This window comes from Otolemur garnettii, unplaced genomic scaffold (genome assembly GCF_000181295.1).
Source record: "Otolemur garnettii isolate 467f Iridium unplaced genomic scaffold, OtoGar3 scaffold00011, whole genome shotgun sequence".
Classification (NCBI taxonomy): domain Eukaryota; kingdom Metazoa; phylum Chordata; class Mammalia; order Primates; family Galagidae; genus Otolemur; species Otolemur garnettii.
This window is the reverse complement of record NW_003852406.1, coordinates 15,585,379-15,608,426: the sequence shown is the minus strand read 5'-3', so window position 1 is coordinate 15,608,426 and position 23,048 is coordinate 15,585,379. Positions and strand designations below refer to the sequence as shown.

At 49.1% G+C, this 23,048-nt stretch overlaps 1 protein-coding gene and 1 non-coding gene across 5 annotated transcripts in view; one reads left to right on the top strand and one right to left on the bottom strand.

Annotated features, from left to right (window-relative positions):
* The window catches only part of CA12 (carbonic anhydrase 12), a 54,291-nt gene extending 31,812 nt beyond the window's left edge, over positions 1-22,479 (top strand). Inside the window, exons 3-11 of one of the 4 annotated variants that reach the window (XM_023510080.1) lie at positions 4,108-4,287; positions 5,134-5,276; positions 8,176-8,271; positions 8,959-9,022; positions 9,565-9,722; positions 11,008-11,134; positions 20,692-20,724; positions 21,538-21,625; positions 22,407-22,479. In XM_023510080.1, the coding sequence (XP_023365848.1) occupies positions 4,108-4,287; positions 5,134-5,276; positions 8,176-8,271; positions 8,959-9,022; positions 9,565-9,722; positions 11,008-11,134; positions 20,692-20,724; positions 21,538-21,625; positions 22,407-22,479 (962 nt within the window). The remainder of the gene's footprint in view (positions 1-4,107; positions 4,288-5,133; positions 5,277-8,175; positions 8,272-8,958; positions 9,023-9,564; positions 9,723-11,007; positions 11,135-20,691; positions 20,725-21,537; positions 21,626-22,406) is intronic. The other 3 variants (XM_003784405.3, XM_003784404.2, XM_012801854.1) reach the window with 3 other exon arrangements.
* On the bottom strand, positions 15,966-16,072 carry LOC111723470. The gene has a single exon (XR_002771997.1). It is a non-coding gene; the product is annotated as a U6 spliceosomal RNA (small nuclear RNA).
* Positions 22,480-23,048: the final 569 nt, after the last annotated feature.

The following is a 23,048-nucleotide window of genomic DNA, read 5'->3' as shown; positions in this document are numbered from 1 at the left end:
ACTGCATTTTGAACCTAAGCAAGTGATCCCATGTTTCTTCTCTTTTCTGAGGGGAGAAAATAGATGAGGAAATTAAGGTGTTCACCTCCCCTGGAAAGCAACAGGCACGGAACAGGTATTGAGAACCCGGCGCAGCAAGCGTGTGAGGGCTTGCTCTGTGCCAGGCCGTGTGGGACGTGCAGGGGAGAACGAGCCAGGGTTCTCACCCTCAGGGAGACTGTGGGGGAGGAAGGAAACAGGTTTGCAAAATCTCCTAGGTAAATACTGAAGCAGAAGGACACAGAGGTCCCATAACCCAAGCAAGGTAACTGTTAGGTAGCAGAAGTCACACTTAGGGCAAATCACTCAGTCTCGGTTAGTCATCTATAAAATGGGGTGATTCTTGCCTTTTGTAGCCTCTAGAGTTCTATAATAAAGATGATAATGATTAAGAGGAAGCAGCAGGAGGAGGAGTAGAAAAGGCTTTTTTAGATCCTGCTGCCCAAAGAGCTTGTGACTGGTGCCCAAGGACCAGCTCCCCTGGGGATGACAGCCAAGGCCAAGGCAGGTTCCTGATGCGGGCAGCTGTCCACTCCCCAGCCAGTCCCAGGAGCACCAGTGCCCTGTGCCCTCATTCCCAAAGGTGTTTCCCCTGGGCAGCTCATTACACGCCTAGAGCTGCCCTAGCATGAGTAACCTCTCCAACTCATTAAAACTCAACTCATAAAAAGGGTGAAGGTGCTTAGTCCTAGCATTCTTACTACATTCCAGAGTTGAAGAGCCAGAAGGAACATTCCAGAACATAGTGAAAAGCCCTGGAAGCTCCAGCAGGGAACATGACCTGCTCTAGTCGCTCACTGAGTTGGGGCGGTGGAGGCTGGAAGCTTGTTCTCTGGATGCCCTGTTCCAGCATACGTGCGCTTTTCCAAGAAAAGTCTTGCCAGCACTGACTCTATTGCCTTTGATATTCTTAGTCTCAGGGCAAAATCCAAAAAGAAAAATTCCTCCCGATAACCTTTTCCCAAGCTCTCTGTTCTTTGGGGTCTCACATCCTTTGGGGAAATGTTTTTTAAATGCCTATTATGGGGCAGCGCCTGTGGCTCAAAGGAGTAGGGTGCCGGCCCCATATGTCGGAGGTGGCCTGTTCAAACCCAGCCCTGGCCAAAAACAAAACAAAACAAAACAAAACAAAAAGTATAAATGCCTATTATGCAGATGACCCTACTCACAACACAACATGGGTTCAAAGAGGTGAAAATGAGAGGTCTCCTGTCTTCAAGGAGCTCTTTCTTTTTATTTCTTTTCTTTTTCTTTTGAGACAGTCTTACTATGTGGCCCTTGGTAGAGTGCCGTTGTCACAGCTCACAGCAACCTCAAACTCTTGGGCTTAAGCAATTCTCCTGCCTCAGCCTCCCAAGTAGCTGGGACTACAGGTGCCTGCCACAGCACCCAGCTATTTTTTGGTTGCAGCCTACATTGTTGTTTAGCTGGCCCGGGCCCGGTTCGAACCCGCCACCCTCAGTTTATGTAGCTGGCTCTGTAACCACTTGCTATGGGCACTGAGCCAAATGTTTTGGAAAGGTGCCGTTTTTCGTTTGTTTGTTTTTTTGAGACAGTCTCACTTTGTTGCCCCTGGTAGAGTACCGCTGTGGCGTCACAGCTCACAGCAACTTCAGACTCTTGTGCTCAAGGGATTCTCTTGCCTCAGCCTCCTGAGTAGCTGGGACTACAGCCATCTGCCACAACCCCCAGCTATATTTAGGGATGGGGTTCTCACTCTTGCTCAGGCTGGTCTCTGAACTCATGAGCTCAGGCGATCTGCCCGCCTCGCCTCCCAGAGTGCTGGGATTATAGGTGTGAGCCACCATGCCCGGCCAGAGCTCTTTCTCCAATATCACTGAAGTACTCTTTTTTTATTTGTTTGTTTGTTTTTGAGACAGAGTCTCACTTTGTCACCCTCCATAGAGTGCCATGGCGCACAGCACACAGCAACCTGAGTCCTTCTAACCCAATCCTCTTTGGTCACGGGTGCAAGCAGAAATCTCACTGCTGCATCTCTTTACTTCCTGAGTTTTCCCATTCATGCCCAGTGGGGAGCTCCTTCCTCTCCTCCTCCCCCACACCCGGCTCTGGCAGGATTGTGAGCTCAGAAAAGGCAGCAGCCTTACTTGGGAAGTCTCACCTCTGTGCGATGCCTTTTCCTAACCCTTGGTGTTTTGTGAAGCCTCAAGGTGGCTCTGCTCTGGCCCTCCTGCCCCCCACGTGGTACTCCAGTTTGCCCCTGGGGTGCCTGTTTTGGAATCTTTCAGGCCCGGCTTCCCCAGTCACCATCTCTGAGTCCAGGTCTTTAAGGCCTTGAAAATAAAAACAGAACAGCTCCATGGAGACTCTGGCATGCACAAGTGGGAAAGCTGCTGTCCAGTGAAAGTTTGGACTGGAGATTCCTAAATCCCTTCACGCTCTAACATTTCTGAAAAGGCGTATTCAAAGGTTGACAGCCTGAACAATTAGTAAGGTTCCGCTGTGTGTGTGCAGACCCAGAGAAACTAAGCCTGCACCAGCTCCTCATAGCATTTTACATGACTGTGGGTACCAAGTATCTGAGTCTCCCCACACTCAGATGAGGTCCCCTCATTAGAGCACAGGGTATAGAGGCTTGGATTCTGGGAGGCCAGTGTGAACACTTGCACTCCAGTGAAACAGCGTGTTGTCTAAGGTAGGTGTCCCAGAAGAGGAGGTGTCCTGCCCCTTTGCTCTGGTTACACTCTTCCTGTGTCAAAATCCTTATGAATGGACCCCAGGGGCCCAACCTGATCCTCAGCTCTAGTAGAGCAGCAACACGGTTCTACCCTAACGAGCTGTAACATGCCAATGATTTGCTTTTCTGAAGATTTGCTTCTCTGCAAATCCGTTTAATTACGGTGGGAGATAATCTTTTAAACATAGATTTACATTCTTTAAAGACTTTTCCCTGTGGGAGTAGGGGAGTTTATCTGAACACGGGATGTTTATTTTCATCTCCTGAGCAGGGACTGCTATCTGGCAGTTAGCAAGGAGCTTGAGCCCTGGAGGATTCTTTTTTAAAATATCTCTTCCTCCTCCCTGATGGGGTATCAATTATATTGTAATAATTAGTTAGTAGTATTGTCATACACCCCTCCACCCCTGCTTATACCTTATACTTCGCTCTGTGATTCCAGGCCTATAATTACCTGACATTTTCTTTTCTTTTTTGGGGGGGGAACAGAGTCTCATGATGTCCCCCTCAGTAGAGTGCTGTAGCATCACAGCTCACAGCAACCTCAAACTCTTGGGCTTAAGTGATTCTCTTGCCTTAGCCTTTCCAGTAGCTGGGACTACAACGCCTGGCTATTTTTTGGTTGTAGTTGTCATTGTTGTTTAGCAGGCCTGGGCTGAGTTTGAACCTGCCAGATCCGGTGTATGTGGCTGGTGCTCTAACCCCTGAGCCATATGGGCTGAGCCAATTACCTGACATTTTCTAAGCATCCCTATTCGGCCGGGTTCTATACGTACTCTGGATGGGGGTGCCAAGAGACAATGTCCCCAGGGGTTTCCCATCAGGAAGATCATATTTGTAAACCCACCAGACTCAAAGATCTACGTGGAGCTGTGATCAGCCAGACACTAATTTTTCCCAACACGGAGCGCCCTGGAGGGGTTCATGACATTCTTCCCCACTAGGATGCCTGCCAGGGCACATAGGGGCTCTGCTATGTTCAACCTGGCAGCTCCGAGACCCAGAGCAATTCCTGGCTCCTAACAGGTGCTCCATAAGCAGATGCTAAGTTGCTTAAAGCCAAGAAAGTCTTCACGTGGAGAAGGTGTGTGCTGTGTCAACTATGAATCATGAACAAACTAAAACAGAGCCTGGGGGGCTCCACCTTGGGCACGGGCTGCTCTGGTCCTTCTTCCCCCGTATCACTCATGAGCAGGGGGTCTCGAGGTGTTTGCTGGACCGATTCTGTCAGCCTTGAAGATTTACCCCTGAGGATGAAGAAAAGAGGAGAAATGGAGTAATTATATGGAACACAGAATTAGAAGGTAGAGGAAAACTACCTTCCTTTGTGGAAAACTGACTGAAGCTTGACCTTGAATCTCTCCTTCCAGGTCCTGATGGGGAGGACAGCTGGTCCAGTAAGTACCCATCATGTGGGGGCCTGCTGCAGTCCCCGATAGACCTGCACAGTGACATCCTCCAGTACGATGCTAGCCTCCCACCCCTCGAGTTCCAAGGCTACAATGTGTCTGCCAACCAGAAGTTTCTCCTGACCAACAATGGCCATTCAGGTGAGGGAGAGACCTCAGAAGTCTGAGGGGTGTATCTGAGCTTCCCTCGGCTCCCCGCTTGCCCTTGCCATCTTGCAGGGAGGGGGCTCCACTGTGGCACCGGGGGCCTTTGAGGGTTGAGAGAGGCCTGAACCACTTTCCCTAGGGATGCTGGAGGCCCGGGGGTGGGCCTGCCTGGGCAGCTTGTCTCTGAAGCACCACATCTCTCGGGCTGGGGGAGGAGACAGGCCTGAGCCCTGTGGTCCAGCTGTGCCTCTGGAGTGAATTTCACACCATCACGAACTACTCAAAGGAACACGCTGTTCAGTGGAGGCAGGGATACCCAGGCTTTGGAGGCAGATGGACCTGGATTTGACTACTTATGAGCCATAAGACTCCATGTAAGAACTTTAACCTCCTTGAGTTTCCATATGGAAAATGGAGTTGACAGGTACTGTGAAGACTTGAGATTATGTAGGAGTCAGGGTCTGGCATATAGTAAAAAATAGAAATTAATATTGTTTTTGTTGTTATATAACAACAAAAAGTTGGGTTGCTATATAAAATTTGGAAGGTGACTCACTAGAAGTTCTATCATAGAAATGGAACTAAAGATCCAGTGTCAGTGTTCCTGGCATCATTTTCCAAGGGGAATCAAGAAGGTGCTGGTGCCCTGGAATAGCTGGGGACAGACATTTCCAGGGAAAGAGCCTAAGTTTTTGACCTCCACTCAGCCTCTCTCTCTGTGTGGCACCTTGTTGCATCCACTTGTCCACAAGGTAGGCCCTGGCGGGGTGGCCTGCCTACCTGCTCTGTGGCTGCACCCCCTGGCCAGGGCTCTGAAGGCTGCCCCCCCACTCCCCGCAGTGAAACTGAACCTGCTCCCGGGCATGCACATCCAGGGCCTCCCGTCCCGCTACAGCGCCACGCAGCTCCACCTGCACTGGGGAAACCCAACCAACCCCCTGGGCTCTGAGCACACCGTCGGTGGGAGGCACTTCGCCGCGGAGGTGAGTGAGGCGGCCAGTCTGTGAGAGGCTGTCTGGGCTGCCCAGCTGTACTTGCCTGTCCCCCCTCCACCTGGAAGGTGAGCAGAGCCACCGGAAGGTCAGAGCCAGGGTGGGCTGCCTCCTAGCTCCCCCCTAGCTCCCCCCTGCCTCTGGCCCTGTCCCAGGCACAGAAGGCTGCAGCTCAACTCAGTGTCCTGGTCCCTTTCTTCTCCTGGATATTCTGAGTTTGTCTCTATCGCTTTTACTGAGCGACCCTGCTATCTCTTTTACTTGCTCCCAGGGTAGCAAGTGAGATGCTCCCTTTCTAGACATCATTCTCCTATCTGCACAGATAAAGATCTCATCACTGCTCACTCCTGCTGGGGTCTTCGCTCCCCACAACTCTCTAGTCTTTCTTCAAATGTCATTCTGTCTTTCCCATCCCATCTTTCCTTTCCTTCAGCATGGGTTTGTTTGGGAACATGGGTCCAGGGCCACTCTTCTACTGGGCCACAGGTCAAAGGATGACTGGCATCATAACATGCAGGGCGTCATGGCAATCAGAGACTTGCTGAGCACAGCCCATTATTGTATTGTGTTACCCTGATAGGCCAAACCAAAATGCCAAGAGAGGGTGAGAGGCAGGATGGAGCATTGTTCATATACAAGCTGAGGATGGGATGAGGTGGGGAGGGGGTTGGGGTCCTCCATTTCTGAGCTCCCACAGCTCTGAACTAGGGGTGTGGCTCTGAGTGTTTGCAGAGAAGTACAAGGATGCAAACCCTGCTGACTGATCAGCCGGGGGAGCCAAACTAAACAAGGATGTGACCCATCTCCTCTGTTCATAACTGCTGAACTGTTTGATGTCTCGGGCTAACAAAAGGTCTAGTTATAAGGGTTCAGGCAATGGACTCTGGCCAAATAAGATGGCACTGCCAGAGGCTTACCTATTTCAGAGCAGGCCCTTCCCTGAAGCTCAAGAATGGCAGTTTCTTCCAGGATAATTGCAATGCGAAGGCTTCTTCCCTCCTGGGAAACAAAGAAGGAGGTAGGGTATAGGTTGAGAGGGTTTAGACATTTAAAAAATATTTCTAGGCTGGGTGCGGTGGCTCACGCCTGTAATCCTAGCACCCTGGGAGGCAGAAGCAGGTGCATCACCCGAGCTCAGGAGTTCAGAGACCAGCCTGAGCAACAGCAAGAGCCTGTCTCTACTAAAAGTAGAAAAAACTAGCCAGGCGTGGTGTCCGGCACCTGTAGTCCCAACTACTCAGTTGGCTGAGGCAAGAGGATTGCTCAAGCCCAGGAGTTTGAGGTTACTGTGAACTATGATGCCACGGCACTCTGCCCAGAACAACAGAGTAAGACTCTGTCTCAAAATTTAAAAAAAATTAACATTGAAAATATTTCTAGTGATGGTATTTGCTATTAAGCCTCATCATCAGACCAAGGGACTGGTTAAGATGGACCATAAATGCCAACACTATAGAAAAGATATCAGGGTGACCCTGAAGTGACAGATTCTCTATGGAGAGTCCTTAAAAGTGTAGCAGTTCTTCTGGATGGAGTTGATATAAGAAGACTCTATCTTAACCCCCTCGGCTAAGGAATCCCTGATCCAAGAATTCCCTGGTTTGGTCTTTGCTTCTGTTCATTTAATCTGAACACAATAAGAGAGTGCTCAGAGAGGCCACAAGCTCAAAGGTCAGTGGTAAAAAGGAATAAGGACCTAGGCCCTTGAGGGTTTTAGCCACACAGAATTCAGATCTTTTTCTCAGAGCACTGCCAGGCCAAGACTGTGTGGGCAATGAGGCAGAGTAAGTCCTTTAGGGTGAAGATAGTGAAGCAGGTACCCTCAAGAAGTCCTTAACAGAGGACCACCTAAAAGAAGGAAGGATTTGAGATAATTTTTAAAAATTAGAAAAGCCACTTGAAAAGTTTAAAATGGGGACATTAAGCTGTATGCAGTGAAATATGCTTGAATTCTATTTATGAACACATGAGATGGGGGGAAATGAATGAGGGGAAAAGATAGGAAATTTCAATAAATCATAGTCTCAAGAGCAAAGAATCAACAAAAAATGTGTGTGTTGTATAGATAGATCTATGAATAAGGCTTTTTGAAGGCCAGGCGACACCTTTAGGATTAAAAATTAGGTTAAACATTGTCAGAATTTGTCAAAAACAATGGTCTTAATACATACATAGACTTGCAAACCCAGGATTTCTCAGAAACTTCTTTTTCTTACCTTAATAATGACAAGTAATTTCCTCTTTGAAAAAAATGAGTTTAGAATTTTATTTTATAAAATGAAAGTCTATATTCATGACGTAACATTCTTGTTTTGTAGCCTCTTAAAATATGGCTGATAAAACCTTTTTAAAAGCCTCGCTGTGGTATTTCTCCAACTGAGGCATAAATCCGCTTCCTGTGCTGAATACAATTATAATCAAGTGACAGCTAGAGGTTTCGTGCCCCACCCCCACTGCTGCCAGATCAAGTGCAGAGGGGCCAGGGCTGGACAAGCCACATGAAACCATTTTGCCCTAGGCTCCAGAATAAGTAGGAAAAATCAGAATGGAGAAGTGTTCCAAGGTACCCAAGCCTTTTTATGGCTAGTATAAGAATTCCTTCATTCATCCTTTCATTCGCTCATGTCTTGTGCACCAGGTACCTCCTAGGAAATGGATCAGACACTGGGGAGGCAATGTGTGAATAGGATAGAACAGTCTGCCTTGGTGAAGTTTGCAATTTAGAGAGGACTGAGGACGAAGGAGGAGAGGATCTGAGAGACCTCATCTAGCTCCCGGGGCGTGGAGGGGACAGCGGTCTGTCCTCCCAGCTGGATTCCAGTCTCCTGCAGAGGTAAAAGGTTCCCAGGAGGCGCTCATTCCCTGATAGATGTCTTCTCTCCTGCACCAGCTCCACATTGTCCATTACAACTCAGACCTGTACCCCAACGCCAGTGCTGCCAGCGACCAGTCAGAAGGCCTTGCCGTGCTCGCAGTTCTCATTGAAGTAAGAGATGTTTGGAAGGTTTTTACATGAAATCTGAAGGTGGGTGAGACTGGGATTTGACGCGTGTGTTGGGAATGAGCTGCTCCCGCATGGGCAGTCTTGTCTCCAGAGCTGTCTCCCCGCAGAGCTCCTCCTCTCTTATGGGAGAAGGGGTCATGCCACCCATCGGATGCCCAAACCCCTGATACAACTCCTGGCACTCAAGCTCCAGCCCATATATTGGCCCTAGAATGAATTCTTTCTTAAATCCCAGGAAACTGGAATGTCTTTTGATCGGCTTTTTTTCCTAAAGAGGCAGCATGTACCTCATTTCTCTACATGTTAACTTATGTGACTTGGCTTCTGGAACCCAAAGCTCCCCTAAGTTCTACCTGAGACAAACAGCTAATTGTGGCCTTTAGGCTGTCATCTAGATCATCAGGAGCACATACTATCCCCTGTCCCAGGACATGTGAGCCCGATGCCTTAAGTATAAACAGGATATCCTGAGATACAAGGGCAGTACCATTACACTGACTCCCAATAGCCCAGGAATCCGTCATAACTGTTCTAATAAGGTGGCGCCTTTAGGGAGGACCTCAGCAGTGTGGCAGCAAACCCCCAGCTTTGCCCTTTCTCTAGCAAGTGTCAATCCCAGCTCAGTTTTCCTCTTCTGTCCCAGTTCAACCTCCCCGGTCTCTGTTGCAGATGGGCTCCTTCCATCCCTCCTATGACAAGATCTTCAGTCACCTTCAACATGTCAAGTACAAAGGTGAGCCGTCCTTGGATGCCTATTCATTGTCAGCTGGGGAAAGAAGCAGTCGACCCTGTGTAACTAAGAAGAACAAATGAGATTGGGTGTCGTGGCTCACGCCTGTAATCCTAGCACTTGGAGAGGCCCAGGCGGGTGCACTGCTTGAGCTCATAAGTTTGAGACCAGCCTGAGCAGAGCGAGACCTCATCTCTAAAAAAAAATAGCCAGGTGTTGTGGTGGGTGCCTATAGTCCCAGCTACTTGGGAGGCGGAGGCAAGAAGACCTCTTGAGTTCAAGAGTCTGAGGTTGCTGTGAGCTATGATGCCATGGCACTCTATCAAGGGTGACAAAGTGAGATTTTCCCTCAAAAAAAGAAGAACAACAACAACAAATGCAAGGAGTGGGTGCTGCTTGTATTCAGCAGGTTAAGGGCACTGGGTGGGTAGAATGGCCCTGAAAGGGGTTAGTCCAAATTTCTAGGTTCGCTTACTGTGCTCAAGAGGAGTTCTGTCCTAGGGAGGGAGGCTATCACCACCCCCACTCCCAATATGTCTCTCCAGGCCAAGAAGTGTCCGTCCCAGGCTTCAACATTGAAGAACTGCTTCCCGAGAGGCTTGCTGAGTACTACCGCTATAAGGGGTCCCTGACCACACCTCCTTGCTACCCCACCGTGACCTGGACAGTTTTCCGAAACCCTGTGCAAATTTCCCAGGAGCAGGTAACTATTGTCCCGGACTCAGCTGGAGTCCACATGGCACCTCAGTCTCCACCATCACCCATATCATGGTCAATGGCCTGACATCCTCACTTAGAGTTCCACTGGCAGCTATTCAAAACCTTTCAAGTTATCACGGGTTCCTGAAAGCACTGCAGAAATTTCAGGCTGAGCTTTAAAAGAAGAGCTAGCTAGTCAAGCTAGAAAATGAACACACACCTCGCAGATCTTTGAAAAAGAGCTGGACAGCTGCATTTGCTGATATGCCCTTCAGTGGCTAGATGGCATTCACTTCCCAGGCAGGAAAAAACCTGGTTCCTTTACAGGGCTGAATAAAGGTAGAATCAGGTTAAATCACTGGGAAGCTGGGATTGCAGCAACGAGGATGTGAGGGTCCCTGGCCTCAAGAAGCCCACAGCCTAGTGTACGCTGGGGAACAAAATCCTTAGCAATCATCTCTAAACTTATTTCATAGGGAATGGAAGTGAGGGGTAGAAGCTTATGGAACCGTCCTCTGGTTAATGACAAAGCCAAGACCCAGTCAGGCCATCTGAGTTGCAATTGCCACTCATCCCTCTACACCACAGCCTAAATACATGAGAAGGAAAGTGGCTCCCCAGGAGAGGGGGCCAGCGCTGCACACAGGTCACAGCCCCCGCCCAGCTTCAGGAGTCGGGGGCAGCCCTCACTGTCGCCCTTTCTCTTTACTATGAGCTTCTGGTCTGAGTCACATAGATAAATGGCAGCAGGTAGGGAGACGAGAATGAGGATGTGAGGAATCAAGAGATGCGGCATGTGGGGAGGCGGCAACCTCCTAACCAGAGACTGCCTTGGAAACGGGTTATACAATCCACCTGGGTGCGTGAAAATGTCATGGCACCCACAGCCAGGTGATCTGCGAAAACTCTTACATCCCTGCTTTTATTCCTGCTGATGTGACCATTAGAACACGTCCTGGGCCCCTCTGATTTAGAGTTGGGTTCCAAGTCACCTTCCTGAGAAGAAGGCGGTCTCCGTGAAGGGCTAAGGAGCCCTCCTTCGGCCTCGGCTCCCCTTCATGCCGGGCAGATTCTAGGTGTAATCAGGAGCTAGCAGCACTGCCCTTCTGCAGAGCCTGGGGAGCTAGGCAGACAGACACAGTGCTGCCTGGCACCGGTCACCCACTGCTGTCAAGTCTCCCACCCAGCACCACAGGGGCTGCTTCCAGAGGCTTTCCCCGTCCCAGAGGGCGGCCGGGCCAGGAGCATCACTCTGCCCTTGCCGGGGGGGGGTTTGCTCTTCCCTTCAGCTGATGGCTCTGGAGACAGCTCTGTACTGCACAGGCCTGGATGACCCTTCCCCCAGAGAAATGATTGACAACTTCCGGCACGTGCAGAAGTTCGACGAGAGGTTGGTGTATATCTCCTTCCAACAAGGTGAGGCGGAGCAGCGTTTGTGAGGGGTGTGCTAAGATGTGGGCTCTTTTGTGTGAAGTCCAATTCAGGCACAGATGCCCTCAGGAGGTGGGTTAAGAACCCTGGTTGTCACTGGGTGAGGCATGGGACTTATTCAGGTCTGCCCTCACTGCTCTCCGCTTCCCTGCATCTTTGCAGAAAAGCACAAACCTCCAGGCACAAGCACCAGGGCCCTCATTGTGTCTGGAGTCTCCCCCAGATGGGTAAAGGGGGAGTTCTTAGGGTCTTCTCTGCTCTGGACAATGACCCCATCTCCTGAGATTCAGGAAAAGGCCCTTGTCATGAGATCAGACTTCTAACTTCTCATTGGAGGCTTTCTTGGCATCCGAGGCTGTAGCCACCCCATCTTAGTTAGGCCTGGACAGGTGATTCCTGCACCACCAACAGCTGCTCAGGGATGTTCTTTTGTTAGAACAAAATAGTGGGCATAGGCCATGTCCATGGCCACAGTAGCTTATAGTGGGATGGGGCTTGTGAGGCAGCCCTTTCTTTTTGTTAAATCTCCCTGGTGCTTGCATAAGCACAGGCACATTTGTTCCAAATTGAACAAAGCTTCACAGCTTGGTTTATTCCTAATGCTGCGAGTTCTCCATTCTTCCTTTTAAATCTGTAACCATCAGGCCCCAGGAGGACACTGACAGCCGTCCTTGCTTACGTCAGTGCCCGTCTCAGTACTGCAGGAAGCTGGCAGTCGAGGAAAGGGTGAGGGAGCACTCTTGGGGCCTGCACCCTTCTTCCAACCTCTGACTTCACTTTCTCACTGTAGGTTCTTGATTGGTTCCCAATTTGGGAATCGGGTGGTCAGAAGCGTGCCAGTTCTGTGGAAGCTCCATTTCATGCCCTAACATCACTCGTGTTTAAAGATAACCCTTAACCACTTGTCGGAGAATCCACTCTCCTCATCCCACCTGGTGTGCTTTTTAAAAATTCCTTTCTTATCACATGAGATTATAACTATCAGCTGCTAAGCTTAGTGGACGATAGTTTCAAGGTTCTTTCTAGAAAATTTTAGAAATGTGCCCTGCTGAATTGAGATGTACTTACCATCAGAATGATGTTCTTCTGTCAGTTAAGAACCACCCCCCAAATTTGTCTTTTGTTTTCTCTCTCCAGATACTCCTAGTTAAGGTCATTTCCCTCTTTTCCCTAGTTACTCAGTCTGAAAATGGAATTGGTGAACGTTCGCCTTCCTAAAAATGGAGAGCTTATATATCAGTTTCTTTTCTAGAAAATGACCTGAATGCACAGAATTATCCCTTTGTAGCTATTCTGGACATGACATTCTCTTTTCTCATTCTTCTAAATGGACAATATGGTATTGAAAGGTTAAGTGGAACTACTTCAACTCTTAAATAAAATAAAAACCATAAAAACTCTGCCAGGAGATAAGGGACTTTGTCCACCTATGTAGATTAGGTAGAATTTTGCTTGTGATTCAAAGACTTCCTTATGAGCTCCGCTCCCTGGCTAGTCTATGCTCATCCCAGGGAACAGGGTAACAAATACTCTTCCTGTCGTCAGGGGGTGTACGAGGTCAATACCTTGCTTTGTTTTCTGCTGGCTGTAGGATGAGGACAAATCATGTCCCTTCTTCGGCTTTGGTTTCCTCAGCCATAAAAGATGCCAGGTTGGACTCGGTGATCTGACCTCCTTTCAGTGCTAACATGTTGTGCTTCTAAGTGACACTAACAACTGCCAATCCCGACTTTACATTGCAGGAACAGAGTTTGAGGGCAGTTACAGAGGATCAGAAGAAACCGTGCAGCATCTTGAGTCTGACATCAGAAGTAACCCCCACTTGTAACAATGCACTGTGGCACTGGGAATAATTAGCCATCTTCTTAGACCAGCTCAGGTCTAAGCAGGTGCTTGTGGAGTGGGCAGTGCAGCTGGGTGTGTAGCAGAGCGCTTCGATAGATTCCTCTAGTCTGGCTGCGGGAGCCGGAAGGGCCTCTAATCTAGTCTGGCTGTGGGAGCCGGAAGGGCCTCTAAGCAGAAGCTGATAGACCAGCTCCTAGCGAGGAAGTCAAGGTCAAGGCCCAAATGCAGCTTTGCCACTGCCCCTCCTGCACAGCTTCCCCAGAGGGGCTGCCTCGCCCATGCTGGGCCCAGGTTTCTCCTTGGAGTGAATCTCTGGCAGTTCAAGGCAAACCTGTTCATTTGGAGGCTGATTATAGAAACTTGGCCAGAATTCTCCCATCCTTCTTACTTCCCCAGATAAGACATAGGCGGCCAACAAGGTTGCTTCCCACTGAGCAGGGAGGAGGGAGCCCCAGACCTCTTGTGCTCCTCACACCCAACACAGGTCAGGCCTCAGACTGTAAGATGCTGTTCTGGTTTATGGTGGGACACTATTTGTTAATGCGACCCTGGAATGATTTGGGATCACTTATTTGTAGGCTCTTCCACTGAGGCACGTTTTAGTTAATGGTTTGGTTTATTTGGGATTGTCTCTGTAAGTTAATAAGAACTATAGAGTCAGAAAATTTCTGCTACTAGGAAAGTAACGTTAGGGAAATCCTCTGGGAGAGAAAGTGCGTAGACTGGGGCAGGGCCTGAACGACAGTTGGGAACCATTTACCCTGATCCCACTATTTCCTAGACTCTGCTTAGAAAAGGAGTACAGGGCCTGGTTTCTATCAGGAGTTTAAAACCTAGGCTATAAACCAGCCCGGGGCAGAATTTCCCATCCTTGGCACTATTGACGTTCTGAGCAGGATAATTCTTACCGTAGGGCTGTCCCGTGCACCGTAGCATCGGCAGTGTCCTGGGTCTCTACCCACTAACTGTCCACTCACCTTCCCAGCAGTGACAGCCAAAAACATCTCCGGGGAGGAGAGGCAACGTTTCCCGAGAAACACTGCCCAGGGGGTACACAGTGACTTTCATAGGCCCAGGACTGATTTTTTCCCCCACTCATACCATAGGACTCTAGAGTTTCGTATCACATGTGTCCCCTGGGTTCTTTTATGGCATGAAACTTTTAGTCTGGTGAGGAAACAATAAAGCTGAAGTTACTGAGGTAGACACAAACTCAACGGAGTTTTCCATCTTCCTTTAGAATTTGAGTGCATATTCTTTTTTATAACATGCAATTGGGTAAGGCTAAGAGAACTGGCATGAGAGAAAACGATGCTCCCGTAGGAGAAGCAAACCAATCCCTTAACAAGGGTCCAGAGGCCTCTGAAGTTGCAACTGTCTTCAGAGTTGCTCTTCGTTCTTGGCCTCCCTCCCCTCCCTACACATTTTCCCTCTCTTGTATGTTACGTTTCTTGTTGCTGTTGGTTAAAACGTTTTCTCTATGGAAAAATGAAAGTCATGCCAGGCACTTTTTTCCACTCTTAGAAAGTGCCTCTTCCCAGTGGCCCAGGAGGGAGATTTGAGCTTCAGGAGGGACCAAGACTCATTGTCCTTGAGGCGGGGTCCTGGGAGAGGGACCCGTGCCGGACCCAGTGGAGGTTTCCTAGGAAGTCCGATGCTCTGAGTGGGAACAGGAAACACTGCAGGGGCCACAGCTTAGGGCTCTGGCCCAATTCCTGGTTCCTTTTGGTTTGACCTGCTCCTGGCCAGTGACACCAGCACAGGGGCCAGATGGTGATAAAGCAAGAGCCTATCAAAGCCAAATACTCCCATTATCTCCTCCGATTTTCAACATGTCAGGGCAAGGGAAACCCGAGAAACAGAAGGAAGCCAAGAAGTTTCTATAATCGTGTTTAGTGGGCTTGCTCTGAGCAACTGCATGTCACAGCCACAGAGCCCAGGGCCAGCTGAGGGGCACTCAGATGAGAGAGCCAGGTGGCTGGGGGAGGGCAAATCTGTGGACAGCATGACTAGAACCTGCTTGACCCTAATGGCCTGGGCAGTTGTATAAAACCTTGGTGGGGGGTGTGAGGGGTGCTCAGAGAGAGAGGGAGAGGGAGAAATATGACACAGCTAAGATGGCTAATTAACTTTCAGGGACTAGAATACATGTGTTGTGGTTATTGACCTTGTGTTTTTTAAAGTTTCTATTTATAAATAAAAGCCACTGGAAGAGAATCATCAATTCTTCTAAAGTATCCAAATGAGTAACCAGAGGAATCCCTAGATCTGGATCAGGGGACCAAACAGCCAGGCTCAATGTCAAAGAAGTAAAGTCCTAGCACCTTCAACGTGCTACATGTTTCCTGAGCACAGCCTGAGTTACGTGTTCCGTGGGGGCAGAAAACTCCACCACAGGTGTCATCCTGCTCCTAACCACAAGCTCTGCCCAGAGCACACCGTGTTCAGGGACGACAGTGGGAAAAGGGGCCGGGCAGAAGGCTGGACCCACCTGGTGAGGGGCCTCGCTCATCCCTTCAGATCATCTTCCCATGGCCCCCATCCCTGCCCTCTTGGCTTTGGCTTCCAAACCGTGGGGCTTCCCTCATGTTGTACTAACTAGTGTACATACTAGTCCCTGTGTCTCAGATCCCTCGCTCTCTCCCCTACCTGGAAGATTCTTTCCAGACCCAACTCTAATCAAATCCTCCTGGAAGTTGCCCCCATTCCCTGGGGCGACTTACTATCTCCAGAACCACATCTTCATCTCTGGTATGGTTCTCAGCACACCACAGAGCAAGAAAGAAATGTATGTATCTAGCATACGCACAGGCTCCTTAAGGACAGGGGTGATCGACATCTGGCGCATTTTCACACTCGTTATAATCCTGTTGACAGAATTCCCCTGACCAGTCTCCCGTCTCATCCCCTCACCAGCATCTTCTCTGCAGGGTGATTTTTTTTCTTTTTTCTTTTTTTCCCTTTTTATTTAAAAAATATGGAACGCTTCATGAATTTGCGTGTCATCCTTGTGCAGGGGCCATGCTAATCTTCTCTGTATCGTTCCAATTTTAGTATATGTGCTGCCGAAGCCAGCACCTCTGCAGGGTGATTTACACATAAGCCTGATGGTTGTCAAATTATAGTTTTATTAAGTCATATTTTGCTCTATTCTCAACTTGCTGACGGTGTTAAAACCAACCCATTTGTTGAAGAAAACTTAAAGACCAGAACTTAGCAGTCAAGCGTTGAAGGTCTGAGACAACCTCACCTAGAGATGCTTTTTTGTGCTTTCTATTGCTCTTGATAGGAATGAAAGGCCCCCGTCCCACCACCCCTTCCTTCAGCACAGATAACCAGGGCTGCTGAAGGCGGCTGGGAGGAGTAGGCACCCTGTGCTGGTATTGTAACCCACCTCGCTGCTGCAGGGCGTGGGCCCCTTGGAGTAACGAGGCTCTCTGCTCTGCGTCTGCTTCCTGCAACCTGGAGGCAAAGCCCTCAGTCCTTCTCCTGGTTGTATAAAACTAGTTCCCTTGTGTAATCCGGTGATAACTTTTGGGCAGATTTCTTTGTAGGAATTATTTCTTTTTTAGGTTGCTTAGTATTAATAAGGAAAACTTCCCAGTTAAATATGTCCTCCAAAGATAGTTACATTCTGTGACTACTGAGGGCACCTCCCTTGTTTTTCTTACCAAAGTGTCATCCAAAGACAATACTAATATTATAGTTACTTGACTCTCTCTCTCTCTTTTTTTTTTTTTTTGGAGACAGAGTCTCAAGCTGTCACCCTGAGTAGAGTTATCACAGCAACCTCTTGGGCTTAAATGATTTTCTTGCCTCAGCCTCCCAAGTAGCTGGGACTACAGGCGCCCACCACACACCTGCCTATTTTTTGGTTGTAGTGATCATTGTTGTTTGTTGGGCCCGGGCTGGATTTGAACCTGCCAGCTCCGGTGTATGTGGCTGGCGCCCTAGCCGCTTGAGCTACAGGCACCGAGCTGACTCTCTGACTTTTATTAAGTACAATAATAGGAGTTTTTACCATTGTAAACTGTATTTCATGTATTAATTTACTTATTTTGAGACAGGGTCTCACTCTGTTGCCCAGGGTGGAGCATCAGTGGCATGATCCTAGCTCAATGCAACCCTGAACTCCTGGGCTCGAGTGATCCTCCTTCTTTAGCCTCCCAAGTAACTGGGACTATAGGGTGTGCCACCATGCACAGCTGATATTTTTTGTAGAGATGGGGTCTCACTATGTTTTCCAGGCTGGTCTCAAACTCCTGGGCTCAAGTGTTCTTCCTGCCTTGGCCTTCCAAAGTGCTGGGATTACATGCTTGAGCCACTATATCTGGACAGTTTTAGGTATTTGAACTATCAAACTACTGATAAGCTTAAGTTCTCCTAGCCTCTTTTACTAGGGACTGCTCTGGGCTCATATATTGCATGTTTAGGAGGTTGGGCAATTAAGTTGGTGAACTCATCCTAGAAAAAGTGCTAGATAATTCATTGCTCAATATCACTCTGGTCACCTTCGAAGTACTCCCTTTGGGAAGCTGTGCCCTGATGCCAGTGCCTAGTCTACCCTTCAAAGCAATTTTGGAACTCATTTCCTGGAATCGCCATCAGGATCTGTTATCATATGAGATCTGACAGTGAGGTTCATGAACTGGTCCTAGAAAAATTGCTTTGAAAGAAGGACTAGGCCCTGATGTTGGTGCCTGGCTTCCCAAGGGGAGTATTTCCAAGGTGACCATAACGTAGCACTTTTTCTAGGATGAGATTGCAAATTTAATTTTCTGGCCTCGTATATGTTATCATCATGTAACATGCCATCTACCAAAACAGTTGGTACATTAAAATAATACTTTGAAAAGAAAATGATTGTGTTTCACAATCACAGTTGCAAACAGAGCTTGAAAATACTAGACTGTTGTTCTAGGAACCCCAAGATGTGTAAGTGAGGTGGTCATTCCTCCTGCTGGACTTTTCTGTGTTTACGCTTGAGGCTTCAGAAGACCTCAAAAGCCATTAACCAGCTTCCCTCTGTCCAGCATGATGCCAGCGGAAGACGCAGCTCCTGGGCCACAAGAGGTAGCAAGGCCCCTGTGGCGAGCAACTCACCCGCCGCCCTTCTCCAGGTGTCTGCACCTTCCTGGGTGAGGTGTGCAACAGTTAAGTCCTGCTGTGTCCGTGTGAGTTCCTCCTGTGTGTCTACTGCCCTGTTCCTGCTCACCCTGGCCCACCCCTGGGCACGCTGTGGACAGCAGGCAGCTCCCCATGTCCCCCATGTCCGCAGTGCACTCCCCTCCCACCAGCCTGCTCGGGAGCCCCCCGCCGTACAGTTCCCATTCAGTGGCTCTCGTAGCCCACCCCTGTCAACTGTTCTGTCTTTATTTTTCTTCTGTTTGTTCCATTGTTCTTCCATGGGAACTGCCTGTCTTAGTCTCTGTGCAGAAGTAAGCTGTTTCTCTGTTTAATCTGAAAGTAAATTTTGCTGGCTCTGTACCATCTTTGATGCCTGTTCTCTCACCCAGCCGAGGCTCTGCTGGGAAACAGGCTTTGGCTTCTTTCTCAGGCTCTCGTTCTCCGGGAGCCCTGTGCCCCGGAAGTGTTGCTGACTTTCCTTTAGTTAGCAGTGCTTAGGCATCTGCCTCCAGCGGGACCCCAGTCTGTCTCCGCTGAGAAGCCCTGCTTCCGCAATGGCTGGTGCCATCTCCTTGGGCAGGGAAGATGAGCATCTTCTTGCCTTGGGCTTCAGAGGTGGGAGGACTACTAAGCAACCCCCTCGCCGCCACTCCTGTTCCTTAGTGGCTTGTGGCCTTGGCTTGCTCAGGCATGCTGCTCTACTTTTGTTGCATCAAAGTCTTGGCTGAAAGCATCTGTCCCTGTCTCTGGGATTTTCCTCGTCTTCACGGCTGTTTGGTCTTATTTCATGGTTTCCAAGCAGAGGCACTTTAGGCTCTGTGGTCATCTAGGAGCAAAGAGTCCAGGAGACAGAAATGGATTGAGTTGTCCTTGGTTTGCAGGGCTTGTAGCAGTCAGGAGCACTGCACAGTGGTGGGGAAGCCAGACTCTCCCTCCAGAGAAGCCATTAAGTGGGCCCTGTGCTCTTGAGAAAGGTCCCACCCTGGGGTCCTTGCTCTCCACAAACTCTGCTCAGCTGCCTACGGCCATGACATGACGGGCACCTCCCCCAGGCCTGGACTGGGGCTGCTGAGCCATCTGAGGGGGTGCCAGTGTGGCTCTCAGGATGTTTGAGGTGACTGTGGACTGTGAAAGAGACGACTTCAGAAACTGTCCAGTTTGGACGGCTTTGCTGAGTGGTCAGACTCACTAGGAATAGTCTTCGTGTGGTGAGAACGGGCTTGGTGCCACAAGCACCGGGGCTTTAGGAACAAAATGTATTTCACTAAAAGGCTCGGAAAAGAAACCAAGGTTTTAATTGACTAGGTTTTAATTTGCTTGTTTTTTCAAGATCCCAAGGACCAAGTCTCTAGATACCTTTAAAAAACAACCAACAAACCCTAATACCAAGTCACACTGTGCAGAGGCCACGGGCCATGCAAGAAACAGAGCATGCGCTGTGTAAACACCTGAAGCTCTCCCCAGCTGGAGACTCCTGTCCTGAGCACCTCTACCAGACACAGGCTTGTCCTTGTGCTCAAATTATGAGAGGAGGCCCTAGGCAGGGAATGTAGCCAGGGGAGCCAGTCTCTCTGCCACTTGGGAGGCCTGAGCTGCTGGTAGCGGCCAACAGAGCAGGGAAAACAGTTCTTGTCCATGCCTGCTCTGCTCCCCTCCCAGCAGCCTGGGACCACCTGGGGAGGCCAGACCAGGACTCCCCAGGGGCCAGCCTCCGGGGCAGGGAGATTTTGTAGGGAAAGTTCAGAAGAAGACACACCTGGGAAAGACATAGCTGTGTCTTGGGGAATCAGTCAGACCCAGTCCACAGGACAGGAGAAGAGGTGGTGCTGAGCAAAACTTCACCCTGCAGCCTCAGGTCTGGTTTCCAGGGTGTCAAGTGGCCCAAGGCGAGTCCCTGGCTCTCTGCTGGTGTCTCACACTTGTGCAGTGCTCTCCCCGGGTCTCACTCACCATGGTGGGCTCTGTGGGCAAGGCTGTTCTGTGTGTCAGGCTGGGTGGCCCCCATCTGTACACTTGTAGTTTACAGAACTGGTCTGGCTTCCCCAGGTAGATTATGGGAGAAGCCATAATCGTCTGGTTCCATGTGGCAGAAAAGGGAGGCTGGGATGCTGGAGGAGTTTGTCTCTTAGAACCAAGCAAAAATAGAACCAAACCACGATGCCAGCCTGGATGGTGCGGGGTGAAGTCTGGTGCAGGCAGCTTGCTAAGGAAGAAGAGCATAGGTCCCAGAGAAGTGCATGATAGCCTGCCAAGTAGGCTCTGATTCTCCCTTCCTCACCTTCCTTCTGTGACCACATTGCATTAAACCCTGAGGTCTTGCCCTACCTAAGAGACTGCCGTGATAAAAGAGCACTGGAAGGAGAGACCACAGTATAAATTCCCTAGGGGCAATCCCTCAACTCCAACTAGCCCTCAGTCACCTGAGCTAAACCTTCTGAATAGCCCCAGAAGGTCTGCACAAACTCCGTGCCACCAACCACACAAAAGGCAAAGCATCTCTGAATACACCGTCAAATCTAGCATTGTTTGACTGGAGATTAATTTCCAATCTTTTCCTCCTCCCTTTTAAGTGGAAATCCTTACGGGCACAGGACTGAGTCTGGGTATGTGGCCAGCTGGCTGGCTGTGCATGCTGTAGCGGGGTGATCACTGTGATTCTGGGTGTGATCTGGGCCTGCGACATTCCCGGCCCATCCTCTCTGCTTCTCTGTGCTATCACTCTGGCTCTTGATCCCCTCCTTGCTGTGAATCTTACCCTCAAGTCACTTTCTGATTCAAAGATGAATTGCCAATCAATCAAATGTTCCTAATCACTCTAGAGCATGTGTATATTCCAAGAGCCTCAGGCCTTCTGATTATGGTGGGAGGCCATTGCCTGAAAGCATGCCAGAGCCCAGTGTGGAGGTCAGGTGACTGGCCACGTGACCTCAGCAATGGGCTATTGGTTGTTTGGGACTGCTTAGCACTGTGTGATGGAAATGATAGAGACATCCCAATGGGCCTTAAATCCAGCAGGCACGAATGGAATAAGTTTTTATTCTTTAACTCAGGGTTCATCAAAATGTGGTTCATGGGCCATGTGCATCAGCATGAGATGGAAGTGTGTGGTGAAATGCAAACTCCTGGGTCCCATGCCAAAGAGACTGAATATAGGTCTCTGAGGGTTGCACTCAAAAAAAAATCTACATTGATTTTTGTGAAAGTTTGAGAGCTCCTGCTCAAAAACTACAAACTTTGCAAATGGCCCTCTTTACTCAGCCAGTCCCACTAACCCAAAGACCAGAATCTAAGCAGAGGTGGGGAAATTATACCTTTCTGTGGATGATTATGTAGCTGGGATGTGATTTTACTCCCATGTGTGGGATGAGATGAGGGCAAGGGAGGAGTGTAACGTGTGCCCACTGCCTCCTCATCAGGCATCATCCTCTCGGTGGCCCTGGCTGGTGTTCTGGGCATCTGTGTTATCCTAGCAGTCTCCATCTGGCTTTTCAGAAGGAAGAAGAGGTGAGTTGGTTTGGGTTTTAAGTGGGAATGGGTGGCTTATGTGTCCATGAAAATTGGTCTGTCCGAGAAGGCATCCTCCCAGAATGAAGAGCTGGGTTAACCGAACCAGCAGTTACCCTACGAGTGCACTTCCCAAAACACCTGTGCCCCAGGCCTCTTTTCATGAGACACTGGTTGTTTGAGGGTTATTGCGCTTGGATTTGGAGTGTTGTGGGCCAGCTGCTGCTGCTACATGACCTTGGATGAGACTCTTGATTTGAGGATTTTGCCTCAACAACAGCAGGAAGGCTGTGTCTTCTTACTAAGCTCTTGACCTCTGGGTTTTTTTCTATGAATCCAAAAAGAAAGATGAAGACAAACCTGATCTTTCACTCATGTTAGCTATTAATGCCCTTTGTATACATCATGTTTGGCTTTCCCTAAAACCTAATTTACTTTTTCCTGGTATGAAAAATAAAAAGGTTGCCAGGAACCCTGTTATGGAATCAAAGGTTTGAAATGTGCATTTAGGGGGTGTTAATGAGGCCTCCTTCAAAATGCATGTCTGCCATTGTCAGGTGTTAGGGAGAAGAGCTGGAAAATGGACAGGTTCCTTTTTGGATAATACTTTATATGACGTCATTCTCTCCCAAGACCAACAGAATTGGAGAAAGATCCCAAGGAGAGGAATCTGACTTCTAAACTTGCCTCATTCCATAGCTGAGTCAGGCTGCTCTCTGAGGCACACTCTTTCTCTCTCCCCTCCTGGTTGACTAACAAGATTTGTGTGTTCTTGTTCTAGTAGCAAAAAAGGTGACAACAAAGGCGTCATTTACAAACCAGCCATCAAGAAGGAAACTGAGGTCCATGCCTGAGGTCCCTGGAACTCCCAGGCACATCCAGGGAAGGACCTTGCTTTGGACACTACACACTTGGGCTCTCTGGACCCTCGAGACAGCTCTAGGTGTTCTCTGGAGCTCAACCTGCAAACACCCCAGGCAGCAGGGACTCCCCAGCTGGGTGCCCCCTCACTCTGGCAACATGGCCACCCCCAGTGAGATCCATGGATGAGATGAGCTTTCAGACCAAGAGGCAGGAACTCTGTTTGCTACATTTGTGTGAGATTGTTCAGTTTCTGGACTCTGAGGTCACAAACCAAGCCACCTGTTGGTAGGCTCTTCCTGGTTGGAAAACACTTTCATCCAGGACTTCACTCAAGCATACTCACAAGTGTCCTGGAAATTCAGCTTATTCTCCAAGCTTTCAAACCAAAACATGCAAACTCTCCTTAGGGTTTGCTCCTGAAACTCAAGTTCTTTCCGCAGGGGAAGGGTTGTCTCCCTCTGATTTCCTTCTGCTCTGACAAAACCTGACTTCATAACTCAGGGTAAAAATGAATTGAGACAGGAAAGGTCAAGAGTGAGAGAGAAAACAAGAGATATAC